The sequence below is a fragment of the Hyperolius riggenbachi genome, chromosome 3, assembly GCF_040937935.1.
Source record: "Hyperolius riggenbachi isolate aHypRig1 chromosome 3, aHypRig1.pri, whole genome shotgun sequence".
Classification (NCBI taxonomy): domain Eukaryota; kingdom Metazoa; phylum Chordata; class Amphibia; order Anura; family Hyperoliidae; genus Hyperolius; species Hyperolius riggenbachi.
Window position 1 is genome coordinate 467,954,329 of NC_090648.1, and position 17,493 is coordinate 467,971,821.

The 17,493-nt window shown below is 47.1% G+C and overlaps 2 protein-coding genes across 8 annotated transcripts in view; one reads left to right on the forward strand and one right to left on the reverse strand.

The window, feature by feature from the left end:
- The window catches only part of CNOT4 (CCR4-NOT transcription complex subunit 4), a 184,407-nt gene extending 181,418 nt beyond the window's left edge, over positions 1-2,989 (reverse strand). For 3 of the 6 annotated variants that reach the window (XM_068277970.1, XM_068277965.1, XM_068277964.1), the window contains exon 1: positions 2,394-2,624. The gene's annotated coding sequence lies outside the window, so the exon portion shown is untranslated. Of the gene's footprint in view, positions 1-2,393; positions 2,626-2,907 lie in introns of those variants that run through there. The other 3 variants (XM_068277966.1, XM_068277962.1, XM_068277968.1) reach the window with 3 other exon arrangements.
- Positions 2,990-4,017: 1,028 nt separating this feature from the next.
- The window catches only part of NUP205 (nucleoporin 205), a 100,259-nt gene continuing 86,783 nt past the window's right edge, over positions 4,018-17,493 (forward strand). For both annotated transcript variants that reach the window (XM_068277971.1, XM_068277972.1), the window contains exon 1: positions 4,018-4,263. In XM_068277971.1, the coding sequence (XP_068134072.1) occupies positions 4,236-4,263 (28 nt within the window). In that variant the 5' untranslated portion in view covers positions 4,018-4,235. The remainder of the gene's footprint in view (positions 4,264-17,493) is intronic.

Sequence of the window (17,493 nt, forward strand, 5' to 3'; positions counted from 1 at the left end):
CCTCGGGGCATACTGAGCTGTCTATATTTCCAGGGTGAAACATGGGGCACATTGGGCTGTCTATACTGCCAGGGTGAGGCCTGGGAACACTCTGTGCAGCCTTTACTGGCTTAGTAGCTCTCTGAGCTGTGTACATTACCAGAGTAAGGCTTGGAAGCTCTCTGTGCTGTGTACATTACCAGAGTAAGGCTTGGAAGCTCTCTGTGCTGTGTACATTACCAGAGTAAGGCTTGGGAGCTCTCTGTGCTGTGTACATTACCAGAGTAAGGCTTGGGAGCTCTCTGTGCTGTGTACATTACCAGAGTAAGGCTTGGGAGCTCTCTGTGCTGTGTACATTACCAGAGTAAGGCTTGGGAGCTAAAGGGCAGTGGGAGGCCTGGGGACACATCGGACAGTTTGTATGGGCAGACTGAATCCTGAGAACACTCTGTCATTTCTAAATGTTTAGGGTGAGACATGGGGGCACACTGAGCTATCTCTATAGACAGGGTGAAGCCTTGGGTCACACAGGGCCATTTCTATGGGCTGGGTTAGGCATGAGGGCACTATGGACTGTGAATGTCAGCAGGTTGAGGCCTGGCAGCACATTGAGCTGTCTCTATGGGCAGAATGAGGCTTGGGGGCACTCTATGGGTGAGGACCATAGAGACAGCCCATTGCTGTCTCTATGGGCAGGGTGATGTCAGTGGGCACACTGAGCTGTATATGGGCTGGGTTAGGCATGAGGGCACCCTGGACTGTTACTGATAGAGTGAGGCCTGGGGGCACACAGAGCTGTCCCTATGGGCAGGGTGATGACAGTGGGCACGCTGAGCTGTCTCTATGGGCAGGGTGATGACAGTGGGCACCTAAGCTGTCTCTATGGGCAGGGTGATGACAGTGGGCACGCTAAGCTGTCTCTATGGGCAGGGTGATGACAGTGGGCACCTAAGCTGTCTCTATGGGCAGGGTGATGACAGTGGGCACGCTAAGCTGTCTCTATGGGCAGGGTGATGACAGTGGGCACCTAAGCTGTCTCTATGGCAGGGTGATGACAGTGGGCACGCTGAGCTGTCTCTATGGGCAGGGTGATGACAGTGGGCACGCTAAGATGTCTCTATGGGCAGGGTGATGACAGTGGGCACGCTGAGCTGTCTCTATGGGCAGGGTGATGACAGTGGGCACGCTGAGCTGTCTCTATGGGCAGGGTGATGACAGTGGGCACGCTGAGCTGTCTCTATGGGCAGCGTGATGACAGTGGGCACGCTGAGCTGTCTCTATGGGCAGGGTGATGACAGTGGGCACGCTGAGCTGTCTCTATGGGCAGGGTGATGACAGTGGGCACACTGAGCTGTCTCTATGGGCAGGGTGATGACAGTGGGCACGCTGAGCTGTCTCTATGGGCAGGGTGATGACAGTGGGCACGCTGAGCTGTCTCTATGGGCAGGGTGATGACAGTGGGCACGCTGAGCTGTCTCTAAGGGCAGGGTGATGACAGTGGGCACGCTGAGCTGTCTCTATGGGCAGGGTGATGACAGTGGGCACGCTGAGCTGTCTCTATGGGCAGGGTGATGACAGTGGGCACGCTGAGCTGTCTCTATGGGCAGGGTGATGACAGTGGGCACGCTGAGCTGTCTATATGGGCAGGGTGATGACAGTGGGCACGCTGAGCTGTCTCTATGGGCAGGGTGATGTCAGTGGGCCTGCTGAGCTGTCTCTACGGGCAGGGTGATGTCAGTGGGCCTGCTGAGCTGTCTCTACGGGCAGGGTGATGTCAGTGGGCACACTGAGCTGTCTCTATGGGCAGGGTGATGTCAGTGGGCCTGCTGAGCTGTCTCTATGGGCAGGGTGATGTCAGTGGGCACACTGAGCTGTCTCTATGGGCAGGGTGATGACAGTGGGCATGCTGACCTGTCTCTATGGGCAAGGTGATGTCAGTGGGCACACTGAGCTGGCTCTATGGGCAGGGTGATGTCAGTGGGCACACTGAGCTGGCTCTATGGGCAGGGTGATGTCAGTGGGCACACTGAGCTGGCTCTATGGGCAGGGTGATGTCATTGGCACACTGAGCTATATCTATGGGCAGGGTGATGTCAGTGGGCACACTGAGCTATATTTATGGGCAGGGTGAGGCCTAGAGGCACATTGAGCTGTCTGTATGGATAAGGTGAAGCTTGGGGCGCACACTGAGTTATCTCTAAGGACAGGGTGAGGTCTATGGGCACATTGAGCTGTCTGTATGGGAAGGGTGAGGCCTATGGGCACTCTAGGCTGTCAGTATGAGCAGTGTGAGGCCTGTAGGCACACTGAGCTATCTGTATGGACAGAGAAAGGCCAGGCATGGCCGGAGGAGGCCTGGTCGGGCAGGGTGAAGCCTGGGCAGGCAGTGACAGCCGCTCCCCCTCCCCTCTTACCCTCGCGCCGCTCACTCTCCACTGTTGGGCTGGTAATGGCGCGCGGCAGGGGGCGGTCCGCAGGCTCCTCCTCTTCTTCTCTGGCACTGAGGAAATAATAATCCGTTTGGATACGCGCTATTACGCTCCAAGACACGCGGGGCCCGTCTGCTCTCGTGCTGGGGATTCTATCACCACCAGACGGCCACCACCATCTTACACTGGAGGAAGGGGGGGGGGGGGGGTGAGATACTCTGTTCTGGCAGCTGAGGGGCGGGGGGAGCACAGTCCGCATGCGCGCTGCGCCCGATAAGGAGAACGAGGCCGAGGTATGATGCGCACGGCATGACGGGAAAGGTGGTTCAGAAGTCCACTTGCAGAAACTTGTACTTCACAACTAGAACTACAATCCCAGCAGCCCTCGCGCGGGACATTCCAACCCTTCTGAGCACACACTTCAAATAACTCCCATATGTAGGTATAAATGGCACTGATCCTTTATAACCTCTGCGAAACCGGGCGAATGTCTTCTTACCGAGCTCACGGGGGACTTGAGCTTGAAATTAACGGATCACCGCAGTGGATGATGGGAGTGTTAGTCCACGTAAAGCTTTTGAGAAAACGCTCCGTCCCACTTTGGAACTACGCTTCCCGTCAACCCTTGCACTCCTGTCGTCTTACTGCCCGGTAGTGGATATGGAAATGTGAAACAAATAAATAAATATTAAATTTTACCAAAGCCTCTATTTTTTTCTGGGGGAGTGGCCTGAAAAAGCCTGATATGGTGTTATTTTGGAAGTGATTTTGTCTTGTGATATTTACAGGCATCTGCGTGGGCGGTCCCTATGGGCCTGTCATGTAGAGATGGGAAGTTCGGATCTTTTCAATGATCCGGATGATTCGAATCGGATCATTGAAAAGATCCGGATCTTTGATTCGAATCTCGGATCATTTTACTACCGAAGCATTCGGGGTGAAATGACTAGCAGGACAGGTCTGTGGACAGGAGAGGGGGTGGACACACAGAGAAGGGGAGAAGATGGACAGAGGGCAGGGAGTGGACAGAGAAGGGAGGAGGGACGAGCAGAGAGCAGAAATGTTTGTGCACACAATACCCACATGCTGCAATCATGCTTTACATGTATTTCACCTATATGTTCATCTGTACACTTTGACTGCAAACTTCGCACAGTGAAAGAAAGCATTCCCAGAAGATAAGTGCAGCTGTTTAGAGCGAGTGCAGGAGGATCATTGTGCCCTTCAATCACAGTGCCTGCAAAGTTACAGAGCTGTGCTGAGCTGAGCCAAAAGCTTCCAACGTGATCACTGTGCACAACTACGGAACAGCCAGCCTATAATGAGCAGCACGTTATAGCCAGTATGTGTGCTCTACACACATATCTGGCAGTGGCACCCATGTCCCCTCTCTCTCATCTACCTGTCCCTGCAAGCCTGGCTCCCATCCAACAGAGCAATCTATCTCAGCTCTGCTTCCAGGACCCCGCTGCCCGCTGAGAGGGGGCGTGTCGCTTCTGGCCCCGCCCCTTTTGCGATCCGAATCACTCATTTTGACGATTCGGATGATCGACTCATAAAATAGATTCGGATCAAAGATCCGAATCGTTCATGATCCGGACAACACTACTGTCATGTGAAGGACCCAGAAGCAGAGATGGAAATATGTGAATGCCTGTGAATAATGAATTCTACTTCTTGAATTTAGAGACACTATAGGAAGAGTGAAGGAAATGTTCTAGCATGTTGTTATTTTGATAGAAAATTGCTACTGAGGTATTTTCAGGCATTTCCAGCGGGCAGCCCTAGAGAGCAGGCTGGTTCCGGTTGGAGAGGTCTGGTGTCAAGATGGAGGCACCGTTGGCGGTAAATTCAGGTAAAATGAAAGTTGGAGTTCTGGGCTGCTGATGGGGTGTACTGGGGGTCCTGACTGAGCGGGGTCTGTGTGATCAGTGGCTGCCCATGCTGACCTCACGTGGTCCTGCCTACAGTGTGGCATGTGCAGCCTGTGTGAATGACATCTGACTGATTCTAATATCATACTGTACTGTACATATACAACTTCATAGTGTAGCTGCAGTCACAGAAAGATGGCAGTACTGTATTGGTTTCTTTGAAGATAGCTTGACATTTAACCATTTATTATTAAAAGAGTTATTTTGTTATATCCTGATAGCTGGTTTCTCAATTGAAATGTATGGATAGTTCAAAAGAGGGCCTCTGCTCGGCATTCAAATTAAAATGCTGCATCTTTTCCTATACAAGGGCATAGGCACAAATCAGCCACAACACTAAACCACTTGGGAGGTGATGCAAATAACATTGTTGAGGGCCTGTGCACATGAGTAATTGTGGGTCGTTTACCACTAGCCATGGTGCTCATAGTTAATGCGCTGCCCATTGAAGTTTACTGTCGTTAGCACAAACGCCGCATTCCGAACCCAATTTTTCCCTGTCGTTAAGCTGGCACCCCCTCCCAAAACTACCTCTGTGCCAAATTGCAGCCCCCGAGACCTGCTGGTTCACAAGACAGTTTTCTGTATTCTTTATTGGAAACCTGCAGGGGCTGCAATTTGGGACAGAGGTAGTTGAGGGGGAAGGGGGTGGTCTGGCTGTGGAGATATGTGTGGGGGGGGGGGGGGATTGCATAGCTCCCAACTGTCCCTTTTTCGGAGGGACAGTCCCTTTTTGGGAGCCCTTTCCCTCTGTCCCTCTTTCACCCTCATTTGTCCCTCTTTTAGGACTTTGTCCCTCTTTCTATGTAAATATATATATTACCATACTAAAAATTTGTTTGATTGACTCTAAACTTTATTCCCAACCTTTACATTGATATATTACTAATTTTAAAATGTTTATATGAAGGAAAATGAACCAGGATAGAAAGGACCAGTGTGGTTTGAGTTATTATTATTATTATTTATTATTTAGTATTTATATAGCGCCGACATATTACGCAGCGCTGTACAGTGTATATATATATATATATCTTGTCACTAACTGTCCCTCAAAGGAGCTCACAATCTAATCCCTACCATTGCCATATGTCTATATTATATAGTGTAAGTACTGTAGTCTAGGGCCAATTTTTAGGGGGAGCCAATTAACTTATCCGTATGTTTTTGGAATGTGGGAGGAAACCGGAGTGCCCGGAGGAAACCCACGCAGACATGGAGAGAACATACAAACTCTTTGCAGATAGTGCCCTGGCTGGGATTCGAACCAGGGACCCAGCGCTGCAAGGCGAGAGAGCTAACCACTACGCCACCGTGCTGCCCACAGTTATAAAACAACATATTTTTCTTATGAAATCTTTATGGTATGCGTGACTAGAGGTGTGGTGAGGGCGTGGCCAGGGGTGTGGCTTAAGTGTCCCTTTTTCTCATCTCAAAAAGTTGGGAGGTATGGGATTGTATTAAAGTTCCCACTGAACATGCGCGTTACTCAGTGTGGAAGGCAGTTTCCGGGTAGCATTACACCATCCCTTGTAACAGTGGCACCTTTCAAAGGATGGGGATATACAGGCAGTCACATACTTAGAAAAGACTTGTTACCATTACATTTATACAAAGTTTTCTTCATGTTCAAAATATACTGTATATGTTACTGTATTGTATGGACTGTTGTAAATTGGCTTAAAAAAAAAAAAAAAAAAAAGTTTAACCCTGGGGTGAAAAAAAATCATACTTTATTTATTATGTGTGATTTAATATATCTTGGCAACTTATTAAGTTTAAAGCAAACTGTAATTTATAATTTAGGTACTATTTTAAAGTCGCAGGGAACACACTTGACTTTCAGTTTTCCGCGCGCGGTTTTCTGCATACTTTTTCTGCACACTAAGTGTGTTTCCATGCAGGAAAACGCGCGCGTTTTTTCACAGCAGCTGATGTAATTGATACAAAAAACTGCCAAAATGTGCAGGATCAGGATGCAGAATGTCAGTTTTTTTTCTGCGCGCGAACAACACAGTTTGTTTCCATCTGTCCGCTTCTATCCGCTTTTTTTCAGCACATCAATGTTACAGATTGATACATGTTGCTGAAAAGCGGACAGAAGTGCATTGATGGAAACGAGGCCTTAAGCTCAACACACACCATACAATCTTGGTTGTACAGATTTACCAAATCTATGTAGTATAAGGGCCAACAGATTGAAAATGCCTTTAATGATTGATTGGATAAGCTCTTATACTACATGAAAGTGGTAAGATTGAACAACCAAGATTGTATGGTGTGTGTTGAGCCTTAGGCCTAGCACATTGTTTAACATGAGTTCTTAGTTTTTCTGTGCAGAAAACGCGCACGAAAACAGTCAAGTGTGTTCCCTGCCTAAGTCCAGTCTGTACTGCAATTAACACTCATTATAAGGTGTGTATTATGCACCTGAAAACTGTAAATCCACCCTTTACGCTGGTTTACATTAGATAAATAAGTTGCTGCCACTTATAACTGAACTGACAACTTAAGCCCACGCGAAGGAAACGTCCATATTTCCCTATGGCTCAGTTCATATCTTCACATTTTAACTGAAATCTTTTTCACAATGCACTGTTGCAGTTCAACTGATCAGTTTTTCAGCATTCCATGTAAGGCAGCCCTACATCAGTTGTAACTGAAAAGGCAACTGGGGTGCCAGTTAGTGTCTGTTTCCCTATGGCCTCTTTCACACTGTAGGCTGAACAGCTGAAGCCTTTTCACAATGCACAGCTATGGAACAACTGCTCAGTTAAGCCTCGTTCACATCAGGTGCGTCGAAAAAAGTGTAAAAGCCTATGATAATAAAACGCATGCACTTGTGCGCACTTTAGTACGCGTTTCAGTGCATTGCGGTGCGCTTTTTTTAAGCATGTTTTGCTTATAGTAGCAGTTGTCAATAAAGCTTTGTTTTCATATGTAAATGTATTTTTTTTTTTTAAATAAGGGGAAAAAACGCATGCGCTTCTGTGCACTTGTATGCGCTTCTAAGAGCTAAACAAGCGCACCCATTCACTTACATTGATGTGCGCTTTACAGCTCAACACACAGAAATGCATTCAACACTACGTTTTTTTTGTAAAGCAGAGCATAGGTGTGAACAAGGCTCATTTAATTACATGGGAAAATCAATACCTTGCAGAACACACAGGGCAATGCGCTGTGAAAAGCGCACCTAGTGTGAACAAGGCCTTAAAGTGCAAGCAAATTTACAACACAGTGGCTGAAAAAAAAAGCACAGGATTCAGGTGCTGCAATGGCCCTGTCAAAGTCCAAACCTCAACACAATCGAAATGCTGTGCAGGAGTTAGTTTTCCATAACTTTCTATATAAACCGGTTTCCCTACTGTTTATTGCCCATAGAGTTATCATATTTGCTTTTGTCACAAAATAGTGTCTGTGTAAAGTAGCAAGTCCCCTGCTACTAAATAGAACAGGGCTGGGAACTGCCATTAAAGTGCATGTGTTATGTCAAATTAATTCAAAAAACACAGTGAAAAAAATGTAAAGAACAATAGCCAAAATTTCCTCCACAATGATGTGAGCAGGGCTCTGGAGTAAGAGCAATTTTGGCTACCTGGAGTCGGTGGTTTCAATAAAGTGAGGAGTCGGAGTCAGATGATTTTTGAACTAAATCCATAGCCTATGTAAAAATTAGACTAAGGAGTCAGAATCGAGGAGTCAGAGCAATTTTGGGTACCTGGAGTCGGTTGTTTTATAAACTTCGGCGTCAATGATTTTTGTACCGACTCCACAGCCCTGGATGTGGGAGACCGATAATGTCATATAGTAACTAATTGCAGTATAATCGCATTATAGTAAACTCCGGGGGACCGGGAAAAGTGTTTTACTATATCATATGTTTACTATAATATATAGTCCTAGAAATGGCCCAGCATGCCCTGGTACATTCTCTGCTGTATCCCCTTGGAGATACAGTACAAGCACTTGCACATTTGAAGGCTTACCAGGTTAAAGGAAACCAGAGATCAAGGCATAGCAAAAATCGATACTTACCCGGGGCTTCCTCCCACCCCATTAACACGTGTGAGTTCCAGGTCGTCCTCCCGTGGTCTGCTGATCAGCCCCGGTAACTTGCTCAGTGACATCAGTCTGGGTGACTGCGCATGTGCAGTAGGTCCGCGCATGCACAGAAGACCTAGACTGAATGCGACTGAGCAAGTTACCGGGGCTGATCGCATCTGAATGGCAGACCATCGGAGGACAGCGTGGGACTCGCATGTGTTTATGGGGCAGGTGGAAGCCCCGGGTAAGTATCGATTTTTGCTATTCCTTGATCTCTAGTACACTTTAAGTATACATTAGACTCAGGATAAGGTGAATAACACCTTTAGAAAAAAACACAGAGACAACGGGAGCCCAATAGCGCAGTATGTCACTAGGGAGTTTTTTTTGTAGAAAAATAGGTGATAGGAAATATACTTACTAAGGTAGGTTGCGTAAGAAGCAACCAACTACAGAGAGCATGTGGAGATCACAAGCCCATCTCCACTCTGGAACATCCAGGCATGACTGGATGCAGCATGGTCGCACTCTTAGAAAAGGAGAGACTAGTATAACTAGTGGCTTGGCCACTGTAAGCTGTCCCTCACTCCCCTACTAAAGGAGGGAGAGATAAAGCTAGCATATAGAGGGCAAAGAGGCCCCCAGGATCACATAAAGTTAGGTTAAAAACACATAATATAGAAATAGTAGAAGTGGCTTGCCTCTTAATGACGACAAAATTATAGGGAAAGATACATTTTATGTGCACGGGCAACACGTTTCATGGGTGCTCCCCACTTCCCCAGGCCAATAAAAGTGCCGCAATTAATTAGCCTCAAAACTTGGAGTGCCTCCGAGTTTTAAGGCAAACTTCCTGTGAGTAGCTCCGATACCGCAGCAGGCAAGACTTGCAGCATGCGTCCTGCAAAACTTACTGCTCACACATTAGCCAATTTTAAAGCCTCTCTTCAAAATGCAGCTAATCATGATAAGCCACTTGCATCTGTAATCCAAGTACCTCCAGTAACTCCACGGGCCGGACTTGGCACTCTCCTCTTCACTCTCCATAGTTTGCAGTTTGTAGGCCCGCTCTGATCTGTACTACAAATGAAAGTACTCTGTACTACGCTCCACGCGCTACCATGAGTGTAATCGCTAACAAGGGAAGTGATACCCAGGAGTAGGGTTGCTACTGTATGTATTTTCACGGTACGATAACTGTCTCGAAAAATACCACGGTATGATGATATATACGGTGTTACACAATTATTTGGATCTGGGCCTCCTCCTTACACTAAATAATGTGCCACCCCTTCCCAGTATGGTAGCCAGATGTGCCCCACTCCCTCAGCATACCTATGATTAAACCACCAGGAGATTTGGGTGCAGGGTAAAGCTGTAAAATGGTTCACCCTGCTTCTGCGGCGCTAAATACTATATCCCCTCCAGATCGCCATTGATAGTGAGGAAAGATGAAATTCGGCTTCCAGCTATTGCTAGCAAGCTAATTATAGTGTTTTTATAGTAATTTGTGCGGCGCCCAAATTATTGACTGAGCACCACTGTAGCCGTAATTCCTATGGCGACGGCCAAATCTCCGACGCTGTTTTTACAGAGCTCCATTCCAATCCCTCCCACCCCCCGTATGGTAGCCAGGTATAGATGCCTCCAGTATAACTAGATAGGTATAGGTGCTTAAAGTATAAGTAGCCAGGAATAGGTGCCCCAGTATAGGTAGTCAAGAATAGGTTCCACCGTATAGGTAGCCAGTACTAGGTGCCACCAGTATAGGTAGCCAGTACTAGGTGCCACCAGTATAGGTAGCCAGTACTAGGTGCCACCAGTATAGGTAGCCAGTACTAGGTGCCACCAGTATAGGTAGCCAGTACTAGGTGCCACCAGTATAGGTAGCCAGTACTAGGTACCACCAGCATAGGTAGCCAGTACTAGGTGCCACCAGTATAGGTAGCCAGTACTAGGTGCCACCAGTATAGGTAGCCAGTACTAGGTGCCACCAGTATAGGTAGCCAGTACTAGGTACCACCAGTATAGGTAACCAGTACTACGTGGCTGGATAGTGTAATGGTTAAGGGCTCTGCCTCTGACACGGGAGACCAGGGTTTGAATCTCGGCTCTGCCTGTTCAGTAAGCCAGCACCTATTTAGTAGGAGACCTTGGGCAAGACTCCCTAACACTGCTACTGCCTATAGAGCGCGTCCTAGTGGCTGCAGCTCTGGCGCTTTGAGTCCGCCAGGAGAAAAGCGCGATATAAATGTTCTGTGTTTGTTTTTGTTTGTGCGTGCCACCAGTATAGGTAGCCGGTACTAGGTGCAGCCAGTATAGGTAGCCAGTACTAGGTGCAGCCAGTAATAGGTGCACCCAGTATTGTTAGCCAGTAATATGTGCCCCAGTATAGGTAGCCAGTAATAAGTGCTCCCAGTATAGGTAACCAGGCATAGGTGGGTGCCCCAGTATAGGTAGCCAGGAATAGGTGCCCCCAGTATAGATAGCTAGGAATAGGTGTAGCCAGTATAGATAGCTAGGAATAGGTGTAGCCAGTATAGATAGCTAGGAATAGGTGTAGCCAGTATAGGTAGCTAGGAATAGGTGTAGCCAGTATAGGTAGCTAGGAATAGGTGTAGCCAGTATAGGTAGCTAGGAATAGGTGTAGCCAGTATAGGTAGCTAGGAATAGGTGCCCACAGTATAGGTAGCCAGGGATAGGTGCCCACAGTATAGGTAGCCAGGAGTAGTTCAGCCTGTATAGGTAGCCAGGAATAGGTGCCTGCAGTATAGGTAGCCAGGAATAAGTGCAGCCTATAATTCCCACCCCTCCCCTCTGCTGTATCAGTCCATGTGTATAGCTGTTACTGGATGGATCAGAGTAGGGAGAGGTGCGGTGATACAAGCTCAGCTCTTTATTCATTGAGGTTCTGTACAATCACTCACAAGCTGATAAGATGAGACTAAAATGTATATCCTGACCTGCTCATCTGTGAAGCTTTTAAAAAAGCAGAGGCGGCACTTCCATTAGCACAAACAGGAGAATTACCTAGCGCCCACCAAGTCTCCCTGCCTTCAGTGTCACCACTATGTGGGGTTGTGTTGGCTGTCATAATCAGAGGAGTGACGCCCAGGAGGTTAAAGAGAGCCCGAGGTGGGCTCAAAAAATAAAGACAAAAGTAGGCAACCTGATCCGCGGAGCTGAGCGGATCAGGTAGCCGCAAAAAAAGCCACTCCCTGCTGTTCCTGTGGGCTGCAACGGCCCACTTTCACTTGAGTGACCTATAGGTCACAACGCTGTACGGAGAGACTGTGTGTCTCTCACAGCGTACAGGGAGGCGGCGGAGCTGCAGGGGGCGCGGCCAAGGAGAGAGCTGTCCAATGGCAGCTCTGTAAACCCTGTAGGTGGCAGCCCCAGGACTGCCTAACACTGATCGGCGTGCAGTCCTGGGGGCGGAGTTTGCAGGGGATCATGCATGCCGATGCGTGCGCATCCCCGCTTGAATGACGGAGATCAGCCTTCCAGCAGCGATCGCAGTTAGGAGACTTAGACGGCATAACAGTGTGACACGGCTGTCCCCCTGGGAGACACTGCAGTGATCGGCTGTCATAGGCTGAAGCCTATGACAGCTGATCACAGTGATGAGCTAGGGGGAAAAAAAATTTAAAAAATAAAATAAAAAAGATAAAATGTATTTATAAAATAGTGAAATATTTATATAAAAAATTGGGGGGAGCGATCAGACCCCACCAACAGAAAGTTCTGTTGGTGGGGAGAAAAGGAGGGGGAATCACTTGTGTGCTGAGTTGGACAGCCCTGCAGCGAGGCCTTCAAGCTACAGTGGCCTATTTAATGAAAAATGGCCTGGTCTTTAGGGGGGTTTAAAAGGAACCTAAATTGAGAAGGATATGGATTTTTCCTTTTAAAATACCAGTTGCCCGACTCTCCTACTGATCCTGTGTCTCCAATACTTTCAGCCACAGCCCCAGTACAAGCATGCAGATCAGGTGCTCTGACTGAAGTCAGACTGGATTAGCAGCATGCTTGTTTCAGGTCTGTGATTCTGCCACTGCTGCAGCTACAGAGACCAGCAAGTCTGCCAGGCAACTGGTATTGTGTAAAAAGAAACATCTGTATCCCTCTTAGTTTAGGTTCCCTTTAAGCCCATGGTCCTCAAGAGGTTAAACAGGGAATTCCTCTCTTCATTGTTTACCTTGGAGATAGCGACAAATATTGTTGCTAATTTCGGGGGGGCTATAGCGTGGCAGTGGGGGGCAGAGAGCAGCGGTGTGGAGACATAGAGGCATGTCAGGAGACAGAGAACATGCCTTTGTGTCCCATCTGCCCCCCGAAGATCCACCTTGGGCTCTCTTTAACGTACAACTGATGTAGCACGTGACCTCTGTGTTCTCCCCAGGTTATTTTAGCCAGGTGCTCCACCCGCCTAGTTTCTGTGAGCACCCGGCTGTCATCAGCTCACCTCCTTCTATGCTGTAAGCTGAGTTGTGCAAGCCCCTAATTCCCACATCGCGCCCCTCCCGACTACTATTTCACGACACCTGGCTGGAAAAAATTCTGAGGAGAACACTGGACATGTTGAAATGACATCACATAAGCGTCTCTACTAATGCCTGGTACACACCATGCAATTTCCTGTCAGATAGATGGGTCGAATCGATTATTTCCAACAGGTCAGATCTGATTTCGGATCATTAGTTCAATTTTGTGTAGAAGTGATTGGCAAATCGATCAGAAAAACGATTGGAAATCAGGTCAGACCTGTCTGAAATGATCAATTTGAGGAGTCAATCTGATGGGAAATTGCATGGTGTGTACTAGGCAGGGTCCATGCACGCTTAGGCTCAGTTCACACATCAATCTGTACAGTTCCATTCCAGTCCTGTCTTGTCAGTTTTGCACAAGTTTCTTTCCGTTTTACCTGACAGGAATGGAACTGTACACTTTTTATGTGTGAACCTAGAAAATTAATACGAAACGGGATTGAACTGAAACAGAACTGTACATCTTTTGTGTGTGAACCCAGGCTAAGGGCCCTTTTACACTGCGTTTTTAGTGTGTGTGTGTGTGTGTGTGTGTGTGTGTGTGTGTGTGTGTGTGTGTGTGTGTGTGTGTGTGTGTGTGTGTGTGTGTGTGTTTTCTTCTCCATAGCAGTGCATTGTGGTAAAGCTTCGGTTTTTCAATACAAAGTGTGAAAGAGGCCATAGCAAAACATGGACACTGGACTGCACATCAGTTGTCCTTTTAGTTGCAACTGACATATAGTGTAAAAGGACCTTACATCAGTTGCTTGCAGTTATAACTGAATGGACAACTGATGTGCAGCCTAGATGAAGGTAATGTCCGTTTTTTTCCCTATGGGTCACAGTTAACATATTATGAGTTTTAATGAAAAGCTTTTTCCCAATGTAATGCTAAAAAAAACCTGATCAGTTAAAATGCATCAGTCTTTAAAGGGGCACTATAGCGAAAATTAGGCTGTTAAGGTAACCTGGTAAAATGTAGCTAATATTAGGAGCTTCAATTACTTAGCCTTTTTTCTTTTTTTTTTAATGTGGGCTTGAAAGGTTTTTTGACAGCATATGGAGAAATACAACTCGTCGTTTTCTCTAGCCGCCGCCTCCCCCACCATTCCCCCAACCCAGTCACAGTGCTGGATTATCTGATTTATGCTCTGCTTCCTCTGTGCTCAAGCTGTACGGGATATGTAGACTGATCAGGGAGTGCTGGGGAACATCATAGCACTGGACACAGAAGGAACCGAGTCATTTATCTTGCTTTACCGTATACACTCGCATATAAGCCGACCAACATATAAGATGAGGTACCCATTTTCCCCTCAAAAACCAAGAAAAAGTGATTGACTCGCATATAAGCCCCCTCCCCAGTATAGCCCCCCCCCCCAGTAACCAGATGTGCCCCCAGTACAACTCATCCCCTCTCCCTATAGCCAGATGTGCCCCCAGTACAACTCATCCCCTCTCCCCATAGCCAGATGTGCCCCAAGAATGATACAGCTGTGTCTCAAGATGGCACTAGAGGGCATCATAGATATGAGACTCAGCAATTGTCACACAGGAAGAATCCCCGATCATTGCACCACTGATAGGTTGCTTGCACACTCCTCTCCACAGGCCAGGGGACACAGGTAGTCTTGAGCAGCGCACTCTGCACACCATGTTGCAGGGGATGTGGAGCACGGACACAGCAGGGAGCCAGCTGGTAAGAGCAGAATTGTTAGTGCAAGATCCTTACGCTCTTCTGCCAGTAACAAAACCTGCTCCTGCATTCATTCTGCTCCACTGACTCACATATAAGCCAATGGGGTACATTTTAAGCACATTTTTGTGCTGAAAAATTAGGCTTATATGCGAGTATATAAGGTATTTGTTTATCTACGATCTTCCACAGCACTTGCTGACCCCCCCTGCAATCCATTGTCTTCAGCTGAGAGACATGAGGAGAAATCAGCTATTACAATGCTGCCCGAGTTAACAGAGGGGGACGGCAGGCAGGATCACTACATATGCTGTCTAATGCTAGGAACACACCATACAATTTTCTGGCAGATTTACCTGCCAGATCAATTTTTTTCAACATGTCCGATCCGAATTTTGATCGATTTTTGGATCTATTTCAGTTAACTTTTATGGAAATCAATCGGAAAATCGATAGAAATTCAGATCGGACGTTTTGGAAAAAGTCGATCTGGCAGATAAATCTGCCAGAACATTGTATGGTGTGTACCTAGCGTAAAACCACTCAAGCAGTTATTTAAAAATAGTAAGTATTTGATGCTCCTAATATTAGGTACATACTAACAGGTTTATCCCGCTAGACTCATTTTTGCCACAGTAAAGCAAACCTGAACTGAAAAATAAAAGTCAAAATCAAACATACACGTCATAAGTACCTCCCGCGTAGTCCGCTCATCAATCTTTCTCCTCTCCCGTGCCCTGTTTGTCTACTGTGATCGATGGAATTCTCCACCCTCCATTTTATAAACGGCAGTGATTCTGTAACAGCTTCAGGGTCAGCACTCTGTTAACCAATAATATCACTTGAGCCATAGGGAAACATGGACATTACCTTGCACACCAGGTGATTTGACTACTTCCCTGACACATCGCATGAGTATGAAAGTCTCCACAGACTTTCATTGCCCCTGTGACAGAGGTGCATACCTCACACTGACGTAACTCTGTATATGTGAAAGTGGCCTAAAAGAACACCTGCAGTAAGGGGGATATGGTGGCTGCCAAATGTACTTTCTTATAAGCAGTGCAAATTGCTTGGCTGTTCTGCTGATCCTGTGCTTCCTAATATTAAACAATACTAAAGCGCCACACCCACGGAACGGTGAAATCGCTGGTAACAAATGAATAGCAAAGGATCCTTTCGATAACGGGGTGGGTACACTCACCGATAACAACCGCCTCAGACGATAATCAGGTGTGTGTACAGTGGCTCGCTACCCTCAGCAGATCAACTCACCCCCTGCAATGGCCAATCCCATTGTCTACACCACTCCCCCCGCCTGCCGTGTGACATCATGCACTCGTCGCTCTGTTGTCCCTTTACCTCCCCACATAGCAACACAGCACGTCGCCAGCTACACAGCCTTCACATGGTTGTGCAGCTCGGCCCAGCAATGTCGCCTAGGGGGAGAGTGCGAAATCCATCAGTTTTGTACTCGCCTTTAGGGCCCGTTCTCACTGCAAAGTAGCAAAACAGTATCGCTTAGCGGTATCACTGTTCACTCCCGCGATTTCCTGGCGATTACGATCAGTACTTGTTAAAGTGAATCCAAGATGGACTCTTACTCATTGCATAATTGTGTTCCTTTCCTATTGTTTATAGGGCATTCCTCAAGCCAAATACTTTTTGTTTTAATACTCCAATTCCCCATAAACTAAACAAGCCACACCCACATGTTTTCAGAGAGCCAAGGCACTTTCAGACAGTAGCAAGGGCTCATGGGAGCTCAGTCTGGGCAGGAGGAGGGGGAGGTATTACTAGCCAGAGATTTCAGAGGCAGAGGGGAGGAGGGGGGATTAGGTGTTTTTTTTTGCTCAAGATACAGATAAGCCTGCCCCTGTGTGATGTTTACAAACAACATGGCTGCTGTCATTGTATCACAGGAAGAAATAATCATTTTCTGTTAAAGCTGTTTGCAGCTAGATTTGCTGTGTAAACTAAACTTTAGATAACATATATAGACAAGTTACCTGTTATAGTTAGTTTTTCATCTCGGATCCGCTTTAAGCACTGTTCCGTGATCGCTCGAGAATAGCAGCAAAATGCTGCAGGTAACATGTTTTGCGATTGCCGTTAATCGCGAAACACCCGCTATTGCGGCAGTGAGATCATTAGGTTTCTTTTGCGATAGCGCTTTAAAAAGCGCTTGCGCTTCAGTGATTAGCGGGAAGCACCCGCTAATCACCCTAGTGAGAACAGGCCCTTTGGCTGAATGGATTAGCCACATGCTTGTTTCAGGTGTGTGATTTAGACACTACTGCAGTCAGAGATCAACAGGATGCCAGGAAAGTGGAATTGTTTAAAGGACAACTGAAAGGAGAAGAATGGCCATGTACAAATAATGTCTAAGTAGCTGTGTAAACATTTTCCTACTTTTCATGTTAAATATCAGAGGAAAAAGCTGTAATTTATTGTGCGTAAATTTTTGGTTTGGTTGGAATGTCTCATTTGCAAAGGTGAATCTCAGTGTAATATTGAAGCAGAGGTAACATACTATTACAAATGTTTATGTTGCACGTAAGATACATTTCCTCTGACAGGGTTAAAGAGAACCAGAGATGATCTAAAGAAAAGATTTTATACATGCCTGGGGCTTCCTCCAGCCCCATACGCACGAATCACTCCCACGACGCCGTCCACCGCTGCCCGCAACTACGAGAACCGGCTCCCCGCTCTTCCGTCAGTCGGAGCCAGTCTAGCGTAGGAGAAGTGCGGTCTTTGCGTATCTCTGCAACAGCCGCTGGAGAAATACGGAGAGGGCGCACTTCTCCTGCGTAGCCTGGCTCCGATGACGTCAGTGACGGGAGCCGGTTCTCGAAGTTGCGGGCAGCGGTGGACGGCGGCGT